Here is a 23,497-nt window from a genome sequence, read left to right as displayed (position 1 = left end):
CTCAATCTACACACACTACCCCATATTGACACATTTTTATACGTTTTTGCAAATGTATAAAAAAATAAGGTGTAGGTTCAGGCTGAGGCTCAGAATTAGAATAGTCATCTGAGATTATTAATTTCTTCCCCGTCTGAGTCGTTTTCATTCACTGTTTGTAGCAACGCTAACACAGCATGTGCATCCATTTGTCTTTGGCTTCTTGCCATTGTAAATTATGCACGCTCTCACTGTGTACTCCAAGTATGCCAGAGTAGACTGATAAGACTACTAGGATTCTGTGGACTGATGTATGTACATACCATTTGGTAGGACTGTAATGGTTCACCAAGCCCACGGTTTGGTACTTTTGGGGTTTTCGGTACAGCAGGAACATGTAAATGCCATTCACAATATTCAACATTGTTATGTTTGGGTCTCAAGTTTCCACTCTGCTGTTGCGTTTAACCATGTGGAAGGTGGGAATTTCGTAAATCGTAAATACCAGTTTGATGTGTTAATGTCATATGAACTTGTTGAGAAAAGCAGATGGGCATTTGGCCGACAAGCTGCATCAGCCATAAAATAAAATACAGCTGTCATGATTGTAAAAATTATAATTTTCATAAACAATGTTTTGTTGCATTTAACTGCCGAAAATGCTGTTACAGAGGCCATTTCCTTTAGTAGGGGATGTCAGACGGGAGAAGTGGGAGCTCAGGTTGATAGATGAGTTTCCCACTAGTAATTCCCAGTTGGAGGGATGTTTTAAGCAGATTTCTGCCAGTCGTATGTAATAAATTACCACTTCATGTTGGTTACGAACGCGCCATGACACTGCCTCCTTCAGTACCATTGCGCACTTGTGACTCATAAAGGGGGCTTGTCGGTAGCACGGTATATTTCCCATTCTGAGATAATGTGATGGGCTGTCACTGTTAAGTAAGCGCAACACAGGGTGCATTCGCCAATTCATTGAAGGCTTTGGCTTGCTTTTATAAAGCAGGTCCTACGTGTTTGCTGAAATGTTCGTAACGTGGCTCAAACAATTTCATGAGGTGCTGAAACCCCTATTCTCAACCACGAGAATGGGTGCATATCCGCGGCTATAAACCAAAGACTGTAAAAAAATATAAACACAGCCCACATATCGCTGTTTAGTTTGGCACAGTCAGAATCAGCTGGTAAGGGCTGTTTGAATGCAGAGGCGATGAGATGTAATTTCTTTGCGTTTCAGTCTTGTTCTGGTATACTGGGGTGATGTTGGTGTAAATGTCAACATATTTGAGGTTTTGGCAGCTACATAAGCTATTCTCGTTGAGCGTGGTGACACACTGTTAATGTTTTATCCACAACTTTGTCAATCGCCGTTTGTGATATACTGGGAAGCCAAAATGTTCCCAAACTGGAGATTTGAAACAATTGAGGATCCTCCAAACCTGGTTTATCGACCTCACCTCTGTGCCTCACAAAAGGACAGTTTGAAATGTGCCAATTAAGATTAGAATTTTTGATTACAACATGCTAGTTTTAATGAATATCCTGAAATGTTAGGTTTTTTCCCCCCAGATTTACTCGGAGGCATACAACACAGCATAGGCATAGCCTATAGGCCTAGTGTTTTTATTTTGTAAAATGTTTCATTGTGCGTATTCATTCGGGTTCACAGTGCGGACCGAACAGAGGTCCCTGTACGGAACGGTTCAGTACGAATACATGTACCGTTACATCCCTACCATTTGTAGATTATAATTAGGTCAATGCAATAGAATAGCCAGCCCTTTTCATTCACATTTGGTGATTACATAATTATGCATTGTTCCCTTCAGCCTTGTTCATCAACTCAGCCAACCTCCCCCTTTCTCCCTCATGATACTTCATTTATTTAATATTATGTGTGAAATTCGTTTAGGTTCAGTTTTGAGGCAATTATCGGGGTGATTATCAACTGGGCACGGCACATACCACTGTCGGAAGAAGCAGAGCAGGCGCTACTGTCGGGAAAAGGAGGGGCAAAAAAAGAAAATGCCATGCTCTCATAAAGCTGGTTAAACCTCCAGTTCTGTTTGTAATATTATGATTCTAACAGTTTGTTAAATCAAATAAAAGCAGGTGTAGATCATTGAGTGAGATGCTTACTTACAAGCCCTTGACCAACAATTTTAAGAAATAAAAGTAACAAATTAAGAGCAGCAGTAAAATAACAATAGCAAGGCTATAGAAAGGGGGTACCAGTACAGAGTCGATGGGCGGGGGCACCTGTTAGTCGGGGTAATTAAGGTAAAATATACATGTAGGTAGAGTTAAGTGACTTATGCATGGATAATAACAAGAGTAGCAGCAGTGTAAAATAGTGAAGGGGGGGTGCAAGTGGGGGTGGGGGGGGGGCAAGTTGATCTGGCCCATGGACCAACTCGGCTTGTAACCTTGTAATAAAGTATTCTTCAATTCACAAGTTCCGGAATCTAAGGAATATGATTAAGCGACTATTTCCACGACACCACCTCCCTATATGCTGTCTTGTCATTGTTGGTGATCAGGTCTACCACTGCTGTCATCGGCAAACTGGATGGTGTTGGAGTTATGCCTGGCCATGCAGTCATGAGTGAACAGGGAGTACAGGAGGGGACTGAGCATGCACTCCTGAGGGGCTCCCATGTTGCGGATTTTTGTTCCCTACCCTTACCACCTGGGGGCGGCCCATCAGGAAGTCCCGGATCCAGTTGCAGAGGCAGGTGTTTAGTCCCAGGGTCCTTAGCTTAGTGATGAGCTTTGAGGGCACTATAGTGTTGGAACGCTGAGCTGTAGTCAATGAATAGCATTCTCACATAGGTGTTCCTTTTGTCCGGGTGGGAAAGTGCAGCGTTGAGTGCAGTAGAGATTACATCTTTGGATCTGTTGGGGTGATATGCAAATTGGAGTGGGTCTAGGGTTTCTGGGATAATGGTGTTGATGTGAGGTATGACCAGCCTTTCAAAGCACTTGGATATAACCGCTTATAGTTCGTCCAACTTATTATCCAACGATTGTACGTTGGCCAATAGTACCGATGGCAACAGCAGATTAGCCACTCGTCGGCGGATCCTCACAAGGCACCCTGATCTCTTTACATGATATCTTTTCCGTCTTTTTCTCCTGAAAATTACGGGGATGAGGACCTGTTCAGGTGTCTGGAGTAAACTCATTGAAGATAAATTCTTTGTCCAGTTCAAGGTGACTAATTGCTGTTCTGATATCCAGATCGCATGAGATGGTAGCAGCAACATTATGTACAAAATAAGTGACTAACAATGCGAATAACGACATAAAATAGCACGATTGTTGAAGAGCCATAAAATGGCAGCCATATTCTCCTGCTCCATCTGTCCCATTTTATATAGACTTATTTGGGAAAAGTCAATGACTTTAAAAATGGCAGGCTAATAATAATTTTTAATTCACGAGCAGTCCAACTGACTGTTCTAGTGTTAATGAACTCACTGGCTGCGGTCCTTTTTAACAGCTAGGCTAATTATTGGCCATGGCCCCTAATGAATAAAGCCTGCACGAAACAGTACCGGACACTCCTCTACAGTTTTACTATGCTCACAGACACTCACTTACACAGGACTCACTTACACTTACACTTACTTACGACACTCACTGTTTTAACCCCAGCCTAGACATCATCCATATGGCCTGTCTGATGGTTGACTCAGCTTTGAATGTTACCACTGCTCTCATGTTCACACACACACCCATAGTCTCACTGATTTGATAACAGCTATTGGCTCTTTCTAACAGACTCCCTCGTTCTCCTAGTGTCTCTCTCAGGACCCCTCTGGCCCTAATATAGTGCACTAGTTTGACCAGAGCCCTATGGGCCCTGGTGAAAATTAGTGAACTGTATAGGGAATAGGGTGCCATTTGGAAAGCATCCTGGGACAGTGTTTTTTTTTTTTTTTTTCTCCGGCCACTTGTCAGTAGAGACTTCATTACAGGTGTATGTATGGCTGCGGTGTTGCACTGTCCTTGTCCAGGCAGGTCCTCTCTCTAATTGCCTGAATAGTCCAGTAACAAACAAACAAACACATCATACACATACACAAAGCCTTCTCAGAGGCACATCTCACACACACTCCCTACTCCCTCTGGTGTAAATTCTAGCTAGACTTCACACAGCCAAGGGTGTTAAGAATTACATGGACCGCCTTTCATTGTTTATTTACGTTGCCATCTCTGGTGGTGAGGCTGAGGTTGCACTTGGACTTGCCCTAAGGGGGTTATTTTGTCCCTTGTGCTTACAATGTTCTTTGTCCTTTGGTAACAAACAGACGGCAAACAATTAAACAAACAAGAGCTGACTATAAAATGGCAGTATATTTAGACTGTGCCCCATATCCTACATTCCTTATCTCTCCAGTCATTGTGAATGTTATTTGTTCCAACTTTCTGAATTGTTTGAATTAACATTTTGAAAAGCTAGGTAGTTGATTATTTTTTATTTTTTTTAAGAGCCATAACTGAAAAGGAATTGGTTACAACTTTCATTACAATTTCAAAGAAACTGATCTGGCATGTAGTTGAGGCGGGTTGATGTATTTCAATGACAATCGTCTGTGAGGGGGAGGGGCAAAGGCATGCATATGGCACCGGGTGGGTTTGAGGGGGGGGATTCTCCGCTAAGTATTGAACTTTTGACAGATGCCAGATCCGGAAGTGAGAGTGATGCATTCTGTGTGTAGATTAATCTCTCATAGACAGACTATGTAAACATGAATGGTACCGTAGATCTCATGATACAATGGGATGCATGAGATATCGCGCAGCATCATTTCCTGTGATTTAGACAAATCACGATTTCACAGGTGCGTCTTTCACATTTCGGAAGGGGAGGGGACATTTGGTCCACAGATAGTTTGTGACGTTGTCAGCTAACCATATGTGCGCTTCCATGGGGCAGAAGTCAGCGTATTGTTGTGATTCTGGGTGGCCAGATTGTTAGCAAGAATGACGAACTCCGATGTGGGGAATCGTAAGTGGTTTGTTTCATCATGTTATTGATATATCTTGTTTTGAGGTGTTTTGACTGACTTCATGTCAATGCTAATATGGGTCAAATTCACTAGCAAACTAACAACTGTAAGGGTGTATTTCAGTGACATGCCCATTGTGCAAATGTATATGTTTTCAATAAATATTGGAGATGAAATATAGCTTACATTTGTTAATAGTCTAAGCCAACCCTGTCTGTTTTTCCCCATAGTTGCGCACACCTCGATTTTTGTTGCTAAACAAACAACCCGTCTTACTTGCAAAGAGAGAGGAGCTCTTTGTTCTGGTTCCGATCCTCGTTCTAGCTCTACTCTAAACATTTATGGACCCAGAACTTAATCGGGCATCTGACCAATAATGGGAGACTTCAGTTCTGGGTTAACCGAGATTTGTGTAGATATATTCTCTTCAGTCAGTCAGGCTCCCCATTCATGTCCTCCAGTAGGGTTCCCTATAGAGCACACTATAGCTGCAGATCAATAATCTTGTTACTGGAAGCAGGCTCCTCTGGGGTGATCAGTGTCACTGCCCTGGGTGTTTGCTGCAGTCTACTGTGCTCCGTGGGCCCTACACGTCCCTCTGGGCTGGAGTTGGGCTGGGCAGCCCAGGGCAGGCTACAGCTCCAGGGGTTATTGATTAGATAAAGACACAGGCTGGTTTTACATGGTCCCCCTGCTGCGATGTGACATGGCAGTTATCGCTGGTCAATAGAGAACCTCTCCTATACACACAACAGTCAGTCACTCTTTTCTCTGGTGCTTCTTTCCCTCCTTGTGAAGATAGGCTATTAGGTCTCACCACAGCCAGAGATGTCTGTTCTCCTGTAGTGCCGTCTTTGGGCTAACTGAGGCTTGTTTGGGAAGAGGTAGTATGTTCAGGATGAAGTTGAGATATTAAGAAGAAGAAGAGAAAAAAGAAATATCCGAAACATATACAATATACTTGCAGTGAAGCCGCTCAACAACTACATTATAAAAGTCATCCAACAGACTCCCATTCAGAGTGACACACACAGAAGCATCCAGGGTCAATGCCCTGCTCAAGAGCACGTTGACAGATCTCCCACCAGGCAAAAAAAAACGTGAACCCGAACCCTCCAAGATCCCCCACACAGTTCCCCAATAGCTGTCCCTCAACCATTCGAGACCCCTCCCACCCCCCAAGAATAATTTTAAAAAATACAAATAATTCCATTCCCCACCCTCAAGAACCCCCCAATTCACAATTGCAATGCCAACTATATATGTTTGTATGCATGTCTGGCACTATTACATGCATGTGTCAGTTCTTGTATGCGTTTATTTGAATGAGACTTTGTGTATATGCATGTGTACAAACACCTGCATGGCATCAGCCTCAGGCAAACCGGCATTAGTTGTAAAAACCCTGCCCCTCAGTGTCATTCAAACACACTTTTCATTATGTTTTTTTTTTTTTACTTTTATGTTTGACCATCATTCTATCTCCCGCACAGCAACTCCACTCCCACTTGTCTCCAATTCCACATCCCAACCCTCAGCCCATCCCATCTATCTCTGCTGGCCACCCACTTCGGGTTTCTATGCAACACATATCTTTCAACTGATGTTTAACGTACAATTTCAATCTATCTAATCAAATAGAACCCACAGATTGCGAGTTGAAGATAAATACTTTTACTAAGAGTATTTGTATATTAGTAATTGACTGACTCGGTCTCTCCAGATCTCCTAACAGTACTATTTCTATGCATTTATGCTATGCATTTTCAGCCATTCCTGAACCTGAGATCAGAAACAGGCTACCCGAGGGCAATACCAAAATAAATGGTCTATTGATTCTGTATCCTCACAACAAAATCTGCAGAGCTTTGATGATTTTATGCCCCAAATATTCAACATTTTGTTGGTGGCAAGAATTCTATATAATCATTTTTGCTGAAAAGCACGAGGTCTTGAATCTTTGTTTTATATTTCAACTCATACACCCTGTACCATGGAATCGGTATATCAAAAATCTCTTCCCAACTATTTTGCAATCTGTATGGCACAGTTGTCAACATCCTTGTATACAGTTGTCAACAAACTGGTATACTTTCCTATTTATGCTATAAGTTGTCAACAAACTGGTATACTTTCCTATTTATGCTATTTTTATTCCTCCGCCAGTTTTGATCCTTTATATTGGGCAGACAGACCAGTTCCCTACCTCCTGCTACCACCTGCCTCCTCCATTTTTGGGGTAATGCTGTAATCAATTGGTTGTACTCTTGGATTGAGCAGACCTTTCTGTACAATTCTGATAACTCCATGAAGGACATAACTCTACCATTCCGATTTACAATATCATTTAAGAACAAAATACCATTTTCAAACATATTTCCCATAAATACAGGTATTTAAACAACCAGCACGTTTGAGTTCAGCCATAATATTTGTTGTAGTGTTTCAAGGGGATACATTTGGAATTGTAGCCATACTTGTTTGAGAAAGAGAGATACTTTGAAAAAAGTATCATTTTCAATTAATCGAAATCTACACAAAGGCAAAAAGGCAATTTTTAAACAATAGATGAGCTTATCTTAGTAACCTATTTAAGAACCATTTAGGGTTCAAGTAAAACTTTGGAATAAGTGAAGCTTTTAGAGGTTTAGTGCTTCTATTTAATCTCAACCCACACAATTCATATTCATTATATAGATAGACATGTTTTATTTTGTCTGGTTTAGCGTCCCAGATAAAGCTAAATATTTTTTGCTCATATGATTTGAAAAACGAATCAGCAGCAGTAGGCAGTGCCTTAAGTGAGTAAACTGATATGACTAAGGAGTTAATCAGGGCAATTTTTACATAAATAGACAGGTATTTACCTCTCCATGTTTGCAGGATCTTGTCTATTTTTACAAGTTTTCTATTGAAATTCATTGTGGAGAGCTTATTTATATATTTTGTGATATGAATACCGAGTGTCTACTTCACCATCAGCCCATTTTATAGGTAAGCTGCAAGGTAATGTAAAAGTTGTATTTTTTAAGGATCCGATATGTAATATTGTACACTTTTTTGTATATATTGTATATATATATAATATTGTATCATATTTAGGTTTTAGTCCAGAGAGTACAGAAAAGTTATCTAGATCTTGAATGAGACATTGCAGGGATCTAGCTTGCGGACTTAACATATAACTTGAGTCATCGGCCTACATGGACACCTTCTGTTTTTAAGCCTTGGATTTCTAATCCTCTAATGTTGTTATTGGATCTGATTTTATAACGAATAGATATGGTGACAGCGGACACCCTTGTTTAACACCTCTTGACAATTCAAAACTCTCTGAGAAGTAGCCATTATTTACTATTTTACACCTGGGGTTGCAATACATTATTTTTACCCGTTTTATAAGATAATTACCGAAATTGAAAAAATCCAGTCTTACTTTATCAAATGCCTTTTCAAAATCCGCTATAAATACCATTCCTGGCTTATGTTTCATGATGTTCTATTATTTCTAGTAGTTGTCGTATTTTTATCTCCAGTGTATCGTCCATGTAAGAGACCTGTCTGATCAGGATAAACAATACCTGGTAAAACCCTTTTAATTTTGAGTGCTATGCATTTTGCTAGTATTTTTTTGCATCACAACATTGAAGTGTAAGGGGCCTCCAGTTTTTTTTTTAGATAGACCGGGTCTTTATATTTGCCATCTGGGTCTTGTTTTAATAATAGAGAAATCAGACCTTCCTGCTGAGAACCTGACAGACTACCATTTCTATAGGAGTAGTTAAAACAATCTAACAATGGAGCTTTTAGTATATCAAAAAATACTTGATATACCTCTCTACCGGTATGCCATCAAGCCTTGGGGTTTTTCCAGTCTGAATGGATTTAATGAAACAATTTTAATATAAACAACCGAGTGTCGACAGTACAATGTTATGTTGCGTGCTCTGATGACGTATATCCGGCTCTGAAGTTCAGATTTGAGTGTTAATGTTTTACCAATTGGTATATTAGGGACCGCGTGTCTAATGAAGCTGCTGCATCCTATGCTCTCTCCCCTCAGACCTCTCAAGAAGTTTAGCACTGAAGAGCGGGTGGCCAGTCTCACGCGCTCCGAATATGCCAGCGGGATTGATGGAGACTCCGCAGCCAAAAAGAAGAAGAAGAAGAAAAGCCAAGCCAACGGAGAGGAGGACCGAGTGGAATAGCTGAAAGGTTATCCCCACTCACCCAGGACAGCTCTCCTAACTCCTAAACCAATCTCTTGTCCCTAGCAGCTATAGTCTAGACATGTTTATGACGGCCCCTCATAGATCTAAACCGATCAAATTATAGTTGAAAAGGTAATAACTCCACCTAGCCCTTTTTTTTTCTTCTTTTTTTTAAATTAGGTGGAGTATCTGTCATTTGATATTCATTACGCCCAGTATCTTCTCATCTAAAATGGTGCACCTAGAACGGGTGAAGGGGTTCTAGGGGTTGATTTGTGATTGTGCTGGTTGTGTAGCTTAAGGATGGGTGAATTCCATCCTTACCATAACTGTTTAACCCTCTACCTTTGCACAATTACTGTGTTTCTACAGAATTGATCCCAGAGCCATGCTTGACACAAAACCCCCAAGTATGGGGCAGCAGAACTTGACATAGTGAGTATAGTGTTTTTCTTTAGCAGTTCAGAACAGACTGACAGTCTCAGGTTGTGTGTATTATTTTATAATGAATTGTATGGTGAGCCACGCACCATGGTCTATCACGTCGACACAAGTTAAGTATGTCACCGTTTCATGAAAAGAGTATGGTTGTTCTCCAGAATGTCAGAATTGTATTTTCAGCTACTGCATCGATAGGAATGTTGGTATACATCTGTGTGGATACGACTTTAAATTAACATTTTCAATTTTGAAAATACATGTTTGGTGTTGAATTTGTTTCATAAAATAAACCCAGATCATGGAAAGTGATAAAGGTAATGAAACAAAATGCATTCATGCGATCTAAAATGTTTCCGAATGTCAGAAATCATATAAGTATACAAAACATTAAGAACACCTGCTCTTTCCATGACATGAGAGGTGAAAGCTATGATCCCTTTTCGAAGTCACTTCAATCAGTGTAGATGAAGGGGAGGAGACAAGTTAAAGAAGGATTTTTAAGCCTTTAGACAATTGAGACAGGGATTGTGTATGTGAGCCATTCAGTGGATGAATGGGCCAGACAAAATATTGAAGTGCCTTTTGAACTGGGTATGGTGGGTGCCGGGCGCACTGGTTGGCGTCAAGAACTGCAACGCTGCTGTTTTTTTTAATGCTTAACCTTTTTCCATGTGGATCAAGAATGTGCCACCACCCAAAGGACATCCAAGCTTACTTGACACAACTGTCAAAAGCAACTCTATATTAGGAAGGTGTTCCTAATGTTTGGTATACTCAGTGAATATGACCTCATGTTCCGATAAAACAAAAGAAAATTACAAGTGTGATCTTTTAAAAACTTTTCACGTTTTTACATTGCTACTTTTTCCAGGTGAATACAGTCTTACAAATAGGCTTTTTTTTTAACCTTTATTTAACTAAGCAAGTCAGTTCTTATATACAATGACGGCCCACCGGGGAACAGTGGGTTAACTGCCTTGTTCAGGGGCAGAACAACAGATTTCTTTGCCTTGTCAGCTTGCGATTCGATCCAGCAACATTTCGGGTACTGGCCCAACGCTCTAACCACTAGGCTACCTGCCGCTATGGTTGGTTGATTGGTATGCTATACAGGTGTTGACGTTTGTGGGCTTTTATTTTCATATGTATCAAAGTTCAATTCTGCAATTTTAACAGAATCTTTTGTAATACTACACAAATTACTGAAATGACAGGCTAAGAATGGACAGAGATAGACCTATGTGTTCATCTTATCATATTTATCCAATGCCTAATCAGTGTGTCTTGTTTGTAATGAAACTGTCCCTGTTTGCAAATAATAAAATCTGATATGTCATTAGGAATCTGAGCATGGTACTTTCAAAACTTAGTCTTTCATTTCAACCACAGACAGTCGGACTACCGATGCAGACCTTCTTTTCCACCAGTCGGTCTACCGATGCAAACTTTAACTGCTGTCTTACGCAAACAAGGGGTTGGCCTGTGCTTTTTGCCATTTTCTTTAATAAAAAGTAGACCTATGGCATACCCGCTCATTTCAAGTCTTGGTCTTCACTTGGCCTACCTCTGTCAGTCAAGGGCTGTTGTTTAGAGTGCATTGAGCGTGGAGGAATTGACCGACATATCTATGGATATAGCAGCCTACATACAACCTAATTCTCTGTCACAAAGGTAGGCCTACCTCTTATTTCTTAAATAGGAAGAAATAGGCTCCAACACACATCCCTCTTGTTGTTAGTCTAATTAAATTGAAGAGGTTTGAAATTAATTATGCCTACTCGAATTTGCCTACTTTCAGCACCATCAGCTGTTCATTTCCGATTGATTGTGCCATGGCTGATTCTTCAAGTTTCAGCACCACAATGTAAGTTACTAGAATCTGGCTTATTGTGAGGTCAATAACTCTGATAAATAGGTCTACATCATGGGCAAGAAATTCAGTGCATTCGGAAAGTATTCAGGCCCCTTCCATTTTCAAACATTTTGTTACGTTACAGCCTTATTCTAAAATCCAATCTGCACACACCATAATGAAAAAGCAAAACCTGGTTTTTAGACATTGTTGCAAATGTATTAGAAATAAGAGACCTTATTTACATAAGTATTCAGGCCCTTTGCTATGAGACTCGAAATGGAGCTCAGGTGCATCCTGTTTCCATTGATCATCATTGAGATGTTTCTGCAACGTGGAGTCCACCTGTGGTAAATTCAATTGATTGGACATGATTTGAAAAGGCACACACCTGTATATAAAGTCCCACAGTTGACAGTGCATGTAAGAGCAAAAACCAAACCAAGCCATGAGGTCGAAGGAATTGTCTGTAGAGCTTCGAGACAGGATTGTGTCGAGGCACAGATCTGAGGAAGGGTACCAAAACATATCTGCAGCATTTGAAGGTCCCCAAGAACACAGTGGCCTCCACGATTCTTAAATGGAAGAAGTTTGGAACCACCAAGACTCTTCCAAGAGCTGGGCGCCCTGCCAACTGAGCAGTCGGGGAGGTGACCAAGAACCTGATGGTCTCTCTGACAGAGCTCTAGTGTTCCTCTGTGGAGATGGGAGAACCTTCCAGAAAGACCACTATCTCTGCAGCACTCCAACAATCAGGCTTTTTTTTAATGCAGGCCTTTATCCAACCTGACAGAGCTTTAGAGGATCTGCAGAGAAGAATGGGAGAAACTCCCCAAATACATGTGTGCCATGTTTGTGCGTCATACCCAAGAAGACTCGAAGGCTGTAATCGCTGCCAAAGGTGCTTCAACAAAGTACTTAGTAAACTGTATGAATACTTATTTAAATGTGATATTTCCGGGTTTTTACATTTTTATATATTTGCCAACGTTTAAAAAACGAGTTTTGCTTTGTCATTATAGGGTATTGTGTGTAGATTGGTGAAAAACTAACTTAATCCCTTTTACAATAAGGCTGTAACATAACAAAATGTGGAAAAAGTCCAGGGGTCTGAATACTTTCTGAATGCATTGTATATTGTTTTTAATTAAATCAATTATAGTAGTAGCAAGCTATCAAGCTTGACCTGTCCTCATGTTAATGCTCTCCTTTTTAAACTGAACAGAACATAGGCTATAGGCTCGTCCACACGCAATAATTTTAGGACTAGGCATAATCCAAAATTATTTTCGGAAGAAGCCTTTGACTCTCCTGAACTGCCACCGTAGGCCTACACAGCACAGCCATTTGATAGGCAAGCACACACAATTTTTTGATCAGCAAGAGGAGAGCAGGGCCGGGGCCCAGGGTTCTAATGTCCATTGCAGTGTGTAATGCAGCCTAGTTTTATTTACACCATCCCAGCAGCTATCTTAGAAATATAACTTTACTCTTTGTTTCTCCAAGCAGGCACTTTGTAGTCTATAGGCTATGGATCTTTTGATTGAAACCACACTAAATAGCCTATAGGCGCACTTGATATTGCACACCCAGCGGCGAATCAGAGATTAAATAAACTTTTTTTTGATTACATACACATGTTTAGCAGATGTTAATGTGAGTGTAGTGAAATGCTTGTCCTTCTAGTTCTGACTATAAAGGAATGAATAAGAATATGTACATATAAATGGATGGGCGTACGGCATAGGCAAGATGGTATAGAGTACAGTATATTCATATGAGATGAGTAATGTGGGATTTGTAAACATTAAATAAAGTGCCATTGTTTAAAGTGACTACTGATACATTTATTACATCTAATTATTAAAGTGGCTAGAGATTTGAGTCAGTATGTTGGCAGCAGCCACTCAGTGTTAGTGATAGTTGTTTAACAGTCTGATGGCCTTGAGATAGAAGCTGTTTTTCAGTCTCTCGGCCCCAGCTTTGATGCACCTGTACTGACCTCGCCTTCTGGATGATAGCGGGGTGAACAGGCAGTGGCTTGGGTAGTTGTCCTTGATGATCTTTTTGGCCTTCCTGTGACATCGGGTGGTGTAGGTTTCATGGAGGGAAGGTAGTTTTCCCCCGGTGATGCGTTGTGCAGACCTCACTACCCTCTGGAGAGCCTTACAATTGTGGGCGGAGCAGTTGCTGTACCAGGCGGTGAAACAGCCCGACAGGATGCTCTCGAATGTGCATCTGTAAAAGTTTGAGGGTTTTTGGTGACAAGCCAAATTTCTTCAGCCTCCTGAGCTTGAAGAGGCACTGTTGCGCCTTCTTCACCACACTGTCTGTGTGGGTGGACCATTTGTGAGTCTGTGAATGTGTACGCCGGGGAACTTAACTTTCCACCTTCTCCACTACTGTCCCGTCGATGTGGATAGGGGGTGCACCCTCTGCTGTTTCCTGAAGTCCACGATCATCTCCTTTGTTTTGTTGGCGTTGAGTGCGAGTTTATTTTCCTGACCCCACACTCAGAGGGCCCTCACCTCGTCATTGTTGGTAATCAAGCCTACCACTGTAGTGTCGTCTGCAAACTTTGATTGAGCTGGAGGCATGCATGGCCACGCAGTCATGGGTGAACAGGGAGTACAGGAGAGGACTGAGAACGCACCCTTGTGAGACCCCAGTGTTGAGGATCAGCGGGGTGGAGATGTTTCCTACCCTCACCACCTGGGTGCCGCCGTCAGATAGTCCAGGACCCTGTTGCACAGGGCGGGGTCAAGACCCAGGGTCTCAAGCTTAATGACGACTTTGGAGGGTACTATGGTGTTAAATACTGATCTGTATTGTCCTCAAAGCGAGCAGAGAAGTTGTTTAGTTTGTTTGGGAGCAAGACGTCGGTATCCGCGACTTGGCTGGTTTTCGTTTTGTAATTCATGATTGACTAGACCCTGCCACATACGTCTCGTGTCTGAGCTGTTGAATTGCGACTCTACTTTGTCTCTATTCTGACGCTTAACTTGATTGGGGCATCGGGTTAATCTCCCTCTTAATTAGCAAGTAATTCTAAGAAATGTTGATATTTAATCAATTACAAATTACATGACCCTCCCCTGGACTAGATTTAGAAAATACTAAACCCTCCCCTTGACTGAAATTGAAAAAGCACCACCCTCCCCCATTTTCCTCCAAGTACCCATTATGTACATTTTGATCCATCCCTAATTTGTTCACTTCTAACCAAAACACATTGTCTTTTTGTTTTAATCGTTGGGGGCCATTTCACAAGTTTGGTTGGCTTGAATTTCACCAATCACCAGGTAGAGTAGCTTTCTAGCCGGGTTGAGGAGTCAGGAGTGTTGTGTGCGTCGCCGCTGACCAGCTGTCCTGTCCCAGTCTCTCCACGGTCATATTGGGCAGTATCAGCTGGTCACCAGCTGTTATCGCATTTTGGCCAAGAGCCCAAGACACCATCACCAGCACTTTGGGAGTCATCATTGATAACCACTCATTCAATATTTTGTTGACTTATTGTTTAGCAAATCTATTGTTGACAAATAATGTCAGCTGTTCAGATGGTCCGCCACAACATTAGTTATAGCCTACAACTACTGCCATATTGACAATTCGTTTTAAGCAATTACAAGTGGGTTTTTAACTATTGATTAGACCTACAGTTGATGTCGGAAGTTTACATACACCTTAGCCAAATACATTTAAACTCAGTTTTTCACAGTTCCTGACATTTAATCAGAGTAAAAATTCCCTGCCTTAGGTCAGTTAGGATCACCACTTTATTTTAAGAATGTGAAATGTCAGAATAATAGTAGAGAATGATTTATTTCAGTTTGTATTTCTTTCATCATTTCATCAAGTTTACATACTAATAGAGTGTATTTGGTAGCATTGCCTTTAAATTGTGTAATTTGGGTCAAATGTTTTGGGTAGCCTTCCACAAGCAGTTGGGTGAATTTTGGCCCATTCCTCCTGACAGAGCTGGTATAACTGAGTCAGGTTTGTAGGCCTCCTTGCTCGCACACGCTTTTTCAGTTCTGCCCACACATTTTCTATAGGATTGTGGTCAGGGCTTTGTGATGGCCACTCCAATACCTTGCCTTTGTTGTCCTTAAGCCATTTTGCCACAACTTTGGAAGTATGCTTGGGGTCATTGTCCATTAGCGACTAAGCTTTAACTTCCTACTGATGTCTTGAGATCTTGCTTCAATATATCCACTTCATTTTCCCTCATGACGCCATCTATTTTGTAAAGTGCACCAGTCCCTCCTGCAGCAAAGCACCCCCACAACCGTGCTTCACGGTTGGGATGGTATTCTTCGGCTTGCAAGCCTCCCCCTTTTTCCTCCCAACATAACGATAGTCATTATGGCCAAAAGGTAATATTTTTGTTTCATTAGACCAGAGGACATTTTTCCAAAAGGTACGATCTTTGTCCCCATGTGCAGTTGCAGACCGTAGTCTGGCTTTTTTATGGCGGTTTTGAAGCAGTGGCTTCTTCCTCATTGAGGGGCCTTTCAGGTTGTCGATATAGGACTTGTTTTACTGTGGATATAGATACTTTTGTACCTATGTCCTCCAGCATCTTCACATGGTCCTTTGCTGTTGTTGTCAGCTCTAGGAGACAGAACGCGTCTCCTTCCTGAGCGTTATGATGGCTGCATGGTCCCAATGTGTTTATACTTGCGTACTATTGTTTGTACAGATGAACATGGTACCTTCAGGTGTTTGGAAATTGCTCCCAAGGATAAACCAGACTTGTGGATGTCTACAATCTTTTTCTGAGGTCTTGGCTGATTTCTTTAGATTTTCCCATGATATCAAGCAAAGAGGCACTGAGTTTGAAGGTAGGCCTTGAAATACATCCACAGGTACACCTCCAATTGACTCTTTATTATGTCAATTAGCCTATCAGAAGCTTCTAAAGCCATGACATAATTTTCTGGTATTTTCCAAGCTGTTTAAAGGCACAGTCAACTTAGTGTATGTACACTTTTGACCTACTGGAATTGTGATACAGTGAAATAATCTGTATGTAAACAAGTGTTGGAAAAATTACTTGTGTCATGCACAAATTAGATGTCCTAACAGACTTGCCAAAACTATAGTTTGTTAAGAAATGTGTGAAATGTGTGGAGTGGTTGAAAAATGAGTTTTAAAGACTCCAACCTAAGTGTATGTAAACTTCCGAATTCAACTGTATTTCTATGGGGTTACTTTAATTCTCTGTGTGGTTTAGAAATGGACAAGAATTTTGTAACGTTTCAGCTCTCAATGAAGTGCATTTGAGATTTGAACACTTGATTGGAATTGGAATTTAGATTTTGTGCAACTTAAATCAAGTGTAAAATGCAGGCTATAGGTAGCCTGCAAAACATAAATGTTGACCAAATCTGAAATTTATTTGACAGCTAATTGTCGAATTCACCTAGATTTTTATTTTACATGTAGGCTATATTTTAAGAGTTATGTTTGTCAACACACCATTCCCGACCGTTCCCACTTAATTTGACTTACAATAAAAGGGCATTGTCATTTTCACAATTTCACAGTATTATTCCAACATAGTGTGTATATATATATAAAATAGAGAAGTTATGTTTTTGACTGCATTGGGCCTTTATTAAAGATCATTTAGTTGTATGTTTAGAGATGAAAGAGGAGAGTGTGCTGAAGCAGAAGGTTGCTGGTTCGAATGTCCGAGCGACAAGGTGAAAAATCTTCTGTGCCCTTGGGCAAGGCACTAAACGCTAATTTGCTCCAGGGCCTCCTACTACTATGGCTGACCATGTAAAACAACACATTTCACAGCACCTATCTGGGGTTGTTTTGTGCACCAGAGGCAGCGGCTAGACTGCTAGACCACCCTAGGCCACGTTTTGCTTTCATTTCTAATGATTCCTTAATTTAATTTAAACCTTATAGAGGCCAGTGTGCAATGCTGTGCCCATTGATTGGCTAACATGACTCCCTGCCAAAATAAAAGTTGAACAGGCCTAATAAAATAAAAACTCAGTCTAGGCTGACTGTACTAAATCTTCTTTCGACCACATATTTTGAGTGAAGGGTATTTTTGTAGAACGTATTTATACATTTAAAAAACGTAAATACATCCCCATGTTTTGGCTTTAACTGGGATAGGATACTTTGAAACAACCACATGACATTGCGCGAACAATTTCAAATTAGACTACGTCTTTCGTCTTCAAAAAGTTTCACTGTTGCCCCGTATTGGTCGTCCAATTTGAGTGGAACGAAAAGTGAATGTCATATTGAATTAAATGCTAAAGATAAATCTGGAATGTAGGTCCCCACATCTCCATTATTTGCAATTATCATGGACATATATAGGCTATAACCACGTGTTTATTTTGGTTTTGTTTGAATAGAGCCCAGTTATTCTCTAAAAACAGTATCGCTTAAGCGTTACAGATTGCGTGATCGAAATGTAAAGCTAATTTCCGATGGGGGCCGACAGGCAGCGTTTATCGTGGATGCAGTATACGCAAATGTGGGAAGATTGCCTTTGCCAGCTCTAAACGCATAATTTAAGCAAAACAAATGTAATCCAGACCCAAATTTGTGCTAACACAAAATAGCATTTTGGCCTCAATCCAATAATTCCACGTTGATTAAAGAGCCTATTCGTCAGCCTAAAAAAAATATGAAGGCCCGCTCTGAAACACACCATGTTCAATTAGCCTACACATTGGCCTACAAACATGTTTATTTGTCATTTTTCCCCTAAAGCCAAACTGTTCACTACATTTCACAAATATCGACCCAAATAAAAGTTTCGACTTTCAAAGTCATGTAATTTTGTTCATGTGCAGTCCCATTTGTTTGTCAGCGAGGAGCTTGCGTGGCTGCTGACAGCTATGTCCGTTCATCGATGTGTAGGTCGAGGGAGGACTCCAGATAGAGAGGAGAGCGGCTCCCCGCCTCCCTGAAGACCATGGAGGAGGATTCGTGGAAACAGCGGACGCTGGATAGGTGGTGGTGCCGAGGGTCCTCTGTACAGATATGAGCCCGCTGTGGTATCTAGGTTCGAAACCAGACTTTGTGTGTAAAAATATGGCGAGGGAAACATTCTTTGAAGAGTCGAGTAGTTGCCAGCTTCGGCCAACAATTCCAGTCCAACCGCGGTCTGGCGCTTCCATTTCGTTCTAAAACGAAAAAGGAAAATTAGGGTTTAGAGAACAAAATCAAGCTATATGTATAATTTATTGGCCATCGTTATCTGCTATTATAACAAGCAGGAGGAAATAGAATTGGATGTTACCCAGAATATTTCATAGGCCTACTTTACTCACCCAAATAAATAAACAATGTAGCTACATTAGGGGGAAAATATGTCAAATCTCCTCACAGTTGACAGCCATTTTATGGGTAAATAATAATTGAGCAATTGTGTAATAACAGCACGTCACTTAAATTATTGATACAGAATGCAGTACTTGATTATGCGTGTATTCATGTGTTGTCCGTAATTGTGTTACGTGTAATTTCTTCACAACGATATGGGAGGACTTAGCCAAAACTATATGTTTGTAATAACATTTTTTTGAGTGGCTGAATCCAACAACTAGTCCTAACATTAATTACAAATTACGGTTTCGATCTGTCTTGCAACTCACCGTCTGTTCTGGTACCACGTTTTGACCTGAGTGTCGCTGAGGTTGAGCGAAGCTGCCAACTCCATTCTGTCCTGCACACTCAGATATTTCTGCCTTTCGAAGCTGCGCTCGAGCTGGGCCAGCTGGTGATCACTGAAAGCGGTTCGAGCTTTCCGGGGCTTCTTCAGCCGAGTCGACGGACTGTCTCTGCTGCTGTCCATGTCACGGTCTCGCGCTAAAATTAATGAACATGCATTTACAATTAGATACATGACCAAAATATAACCAGAATCATAAAGGATAGAATTTTGACCTGCACATTTTCCGGTTGGCCTAAAATCATGGTTATGATTGGACAGGGATTTCTAAGGCTATAGGCCTATAACTGCCACATAAAATATATCGGTTGTTTCCATGGTTATTGCACAGTGGATATGTGAAGCGCGAAAACTGTTTTTTATATGGGCCGATCTGATTCTCAGGGAGTACAATAATCCAGTTAATTGATCCACAAGGGATGGAAACCAGTCAACTGACTGGCGCTACTTCACAGGACCGTGGATAAACCCGAAATATAGAGTTGACAAGATCCTCGGGTTACAAATCTGATTATCATGTAGACAAATTGCAGCCAATCCCCGAACAATTGGATGTATCGGTGGAAGATAAACCAACTAGAGAGAGAGACAATCTGATATACGAAACACCACTCATCCATGAAATGAAAACCAGTCATCATAGGCATTATTAGGCCCCCTACATTTATATTGGTCAGTGTAAGGATGGTTTGACGCACACACTTTCAGGTTGATCACAAATAAGGAACGGTCTATAATATTAAAGTGGCCTATAATAGTCCTAGTCAAATGACATTATTATTATTATCATATTTATGTTAGCTGCAACCATCGTCAATTAACCACGCTGGATACATTGTTTACGCTTAAAGGCCTTATTGAACAAATCATCATATAGGATTTTTTCTGTTTGCATTTTCAAAGTAAGTGGCTTTAAAGGCAGTTAAATGGGCGCGCAATTTTATTTTCTCTCAATATAAATACTAATGTATAGAAAGTAGGCCTACAAACCAAGGGTATTGGGCTATATGCCTAATGTCTTCATATAATTGATTAACTAATACGATAGCCTAGTTATTTTAATCAACGTTTTTTTTCCTTTAATTTATAAGACATTCGGCTATTTATAGGCCTACCATAGTTAGAAAATTCTTAAAATAGCCGTCTATATGAGCGATTAACTCACTGTCAACTTGTTTTACGGACTGTCAAGTAATAAAGCTTACCTTTGTATTCATTTTCCGAGGACGAGTTGCTGTGGATTTTATCCATAAAGTCGTCCGCTATTTTGGACTCAAAATGCTCGGAGTCTGGCATGGGATGTTCATGACTCTTGTATGGGGCACATGCTGCAAGTGGTTTGTTACAGTCTGCAAGAATATCCCGAATAAGAAAAGATGATGCGACTGTCCGTGGCTGGGGCAGTTGCCCATGCTGTAGCGAGGATTCCAGTGCAAAATCATGTCTGTGCATTGCATCTTCGACAGACTCCGGTCGCGGGGAGAAGGGAGATGAGCAGCTGCTTTCCAGGACGGACCTCGGGCTTAACTCCAGTGGAGACCGGCATTTTTCGATCGAACTGTCTCCTTTCAAAAAGTGTGGGCTTGCTGGTCTGTGAGACAGCAGAGAGTCAACACCAAAACTCGACCCGTTTGTGGAGACCTCCATGATAAATATGAACAGGGCAACTGGGTAATTTCGTACTTTTAAACTACAATTTGAGACCAAGTCAACTGTCCAGTTGGAAAATCCCAAAACAACTTTGACCAGGCAATTTGTTTTTTATCCACTTCCCGTCATTAGGCCTACGCGTTTTACTGCAGCGTGTCTGTAGAAATATATGTATATGTTCTGAAAACGACACTGTTTGCTATTCTCCCACCCCAAAAATATCCTAGGTTAATAATAGCCTAATTCCACATGTTTTGTAGAGTAAACTTCCCCTGTAAGGGAAGGACCTCAACCAGTTAGCGAGTTCATTTCAGCACCAGTCTTAAAGTCCATGCAGTCTGCAGTCACGTCCTGCCTTTGAGGAAACCGGGAGACACTGACGACACGAACAAACATGATGGGCTTACTGGTACTGTATATGGTTGATGTTGTGGCCCCAAGCAAACATAAAATAATAGACAAAGTCCCCTAGTGACCCTGTTCACAACTAAAGCACAATTGTCAGCTTTTAAAGGTGTCTCTAACAATGCCCTGAGCCCATTGGCTCAGAGAGGTTTTGGTGATAACTGAGGGGAGGAGGAGTGGGGGAAGGGTGGATTCAACCACTACCACCACCCTGTTTCATCTCACCCCTCATTACTGTAAATATGATACAGATATTTGGCCTGGGCATCATAAATTATATCTCCGTACAGATATTTTCACACTGATTCATAACACCTTTACCAACGCTGGCAATAGTCCTCTGGTAACCTAGATGTAGCTTTTCCTTGGTAATCCATGTCTAACCGGGTTGTTTATTTTTTCACTTCTTGCCACTGCAGAAATATGTATTTCAATGTGTACATATTCATATTTGTTGAATTGGCATGTTACGTGTAGGTATAATGGTGGGGGGGTCAGTTCTTCCTAGTCTGATATTTAAGGAGATGTAGCAGATGAGGATCTATGAAACTCACTCCTTATTCTGCAGTTGCACAACAGGTTGGAATGCTTCAAGAGGCCTGTCATGTGTATTTGTGAGGCAGAGGTCCTGAGTTTCTCATCTTGGTATGAGCTGGCTCGGGAGAAAGCGGTATGGCTTAGCAAGCAGCCCTTTATAATATTGCTTTGACCTGGATCTGCAGTTGTGCTCAGCTCATCTACTGGGGTTGCTGTGGAGTGAGTTTGGGAGTGTCAGCTATGTACTGAACAAAAATAAATACGCAACATGTTGGTCCCATGTTTCATGAGATGAAGTAACACAATGCCACAGATGTCTCAAGTTTTGAAGGAGTGTGCAATTGGCATGCTGACTGCAGGAATGTCCACCAGAGCTGTTGCCAGAGAATGTAATGTTAAGTTTTCTACCATAAGCCGTTTTATGTTGTTTTAGAGAATATGGCTGTACTTCCAACCAGCCTCAAAACCGCAGACCACATGTAACCACGCCAGTCCAGGACCTCCACATCCTGCTTCTTCACCTGCGGGATCATCTGAGACCAGCCAGCCGGACAGCTGATGAAACTGAGGCGTATGTCTGTCTGTAATAAAGTTATTTTGTGTGGAAAAACTAATTCTGATAAACTCATTTTGATTCCCAGGTGAGTGGGCCTATGCCCTCCCAGGCCCACTCATGGCCACTGTGCCACTGCCCAGTCATTAAATCTATAGATTAGGGCCTATTTAATTTTTTTCAAATTACTGATTGCCTTACATGTACAGTAAATCAGTAAAATTGATGATATTGTTGCATGTTGCTTTTTTGTTCAGTATACATATAGTATTGTACCATATGTATAGGTTGTGGTTTTCCTTATATTATGCGAATTAACATAGAAAACATATTCTTTTCTATGTAGGCAAACAAACAGAAAGTAGAATATATGAATTTATTGAAATAAATGACCCTAAATCAGTCTGACTTTTCCATTAAATGTTTTATACTTGGAACACAACCCGAGAAAAAGATTTATAGCCAAGCTATGACCTAATAACGAACAGTGAAAAGTGAAGCAATATTAGCATATTTGAATAACTTAATATTTTTCCTTTATTTTTCCTGGAACACATTCATAGCATTGAGTGTTTTGTACTTTACCTTCTCGCTGAGTTAAAGAGTAGTGTAGTCTACAAACATATTACAAATCCTTGTGGTGGTAACAGTGTAAGTCCGGCCGGAAGTACAATATCTGTTTTTTTGCCAACAAACTCAAAGTACAATCTGTAATTGAGGAGTTGTAGAAATCAGTAAAATCCCATGATAATAATATTGTCAGTATGAGTAATATATATATATATATATATAGGTTGATTGCATCTGAGAGCAATTTGATTAAGGCTGGTTGGAAAATAAGACTTTGCACCCCTACTCCCTACCCCAACAGTTACTACATAGACTCTTCTCTATGTATGTTTTAGCCCACAGTGTAGGTTCCCTGGCCCAGCTGTCCTGTCCGTGCCACTGAGTCTGAGAAGTGTGCATTGAAGGCCTTCTTTCTAGCATATGGATCCCGGAATGTGTCCAGAGCTGGGCCAACCTGCAGGTAAGAGATGAACAGTGATGGTGAGTTTGGCTTGTAAATATATATGACATGGTTAGTTTGAGCAGGTTTATATAGAGATATGTTATGGTGAGTTTGACTTGGCCCAGTCTTAT

At 40.9% G+C, this 23,497-nt stretch overlaps 3 protein-coding genes across 6 annotated transcripts in view; 1 reads left to right on the top strand and 2 right to left on the bottom strand.

The window, feature by feature from the left end:
• ddx31 (DEAD-box helicase 31) overlaps positions 1-10,989 on the top strand; it is a 53,663-nt gene extending 42,674 nt beyond the window's left edge. For all 4 annotated transcript variants that reach the window (XM_021606692.3, XM_021606694.3, XM_021606693.3 and 1 more), the window contains exon 21: positions 9,058-10,989. In XM_021606692.3, the coding sequence (XP_021462367.3) occupies positions 9,058-9,202 (145 nt within the window). In that variant the 3' untranslated portion in view covers positions 9,203-10,989. The remainder of the gene's footprint in view (positions 1-9,057) is intronic.
• A 5,380-nt stretch (positions 10,990-16,369) lies between these two features.
• Positions 16,370-21,391, bottom strand: barhl1a (BarH like homeobox 1a). Its single transcript, XM_021606691.3, has 3 exons — positions 20,415-21,391; positions 19,133-19,346; positions 16,370-18,661 (listed from the first exon to the last, which is right to left on the bottom strand). The coding sequence occupies exons 1-3, from the start codon at positions 20,854-20,856 to the stop codon at positions 18,382-18,384; spliced, it is 936 nt and encodes a 311-aa protein (XP_021462366.3). The 5' UTR covers positions 20,857-21,391; the 3' UTR covers positions 16,370-18,381.
• Positions 21,392-22,867: 1,476 nt separating this feature from the next.
• cfap77 (cilia and flagella associated protein 77) overlaps positions 22,868-23,497 on the bottom strand; it is a 66,356-nt gene continuing 65,726 nt past the window's right edge. The window contains exon 7 of the mRNA XM_021606690.3: positions 22,868-23,378. Coding sequence (XP_021462365.1) covers positions 23,256-23,378 — 123 coding nt within the window. The 3' untranslated portion in view covers positions 22,868-23,255. The remainder of the gene's footprint in view (positions 23,379-23,497) is intronic.

Source organism: Oncorhynchus mykiss, chromosome 6, assembly GCF_057628025.1.
Source record: "Oncorhynchus mykiss isolate SJ-2025 chromosome 6, ASM5762802v1, whole genome shotgun sequence".
In the NCBI taxonomy this organism is placed as follows: domain Eukaryota; kingdom Metazoa; phylum Chordata; class Actinopteri; order Salmoniformes; family Salmonidae; genus Oncorhynchus; species Oncorhynchus mykiss.
Note: the sequence above shows the minus strand (reverse complement) of the source record. Positions and strands in the feature narration are given on the sequence as shown.

Coding starts and splice junctions, on each gene's coding strand:
- barhl1a (XM_021606691.3), bottom strand. CDS start 20,856: ATGGAGGTCTCCACAAACGGGTCGAGTTTTGGTGTTGACTCTCTGCTG. Junction 19,347..20,414: donor CTCGGAAAATGAATACAAAG/GTAAGCTTTATT, acceptor CATTAATTTTAG/CGCGAGACCGTGACATGGAC. Junction 18,662..19,132: donor ACGTGGTACCAGAACAGACG/GTGAGTTGCAAG, acceptor TTTTCGTTTTAG/AACGAAATGGAAGCGCCAGA.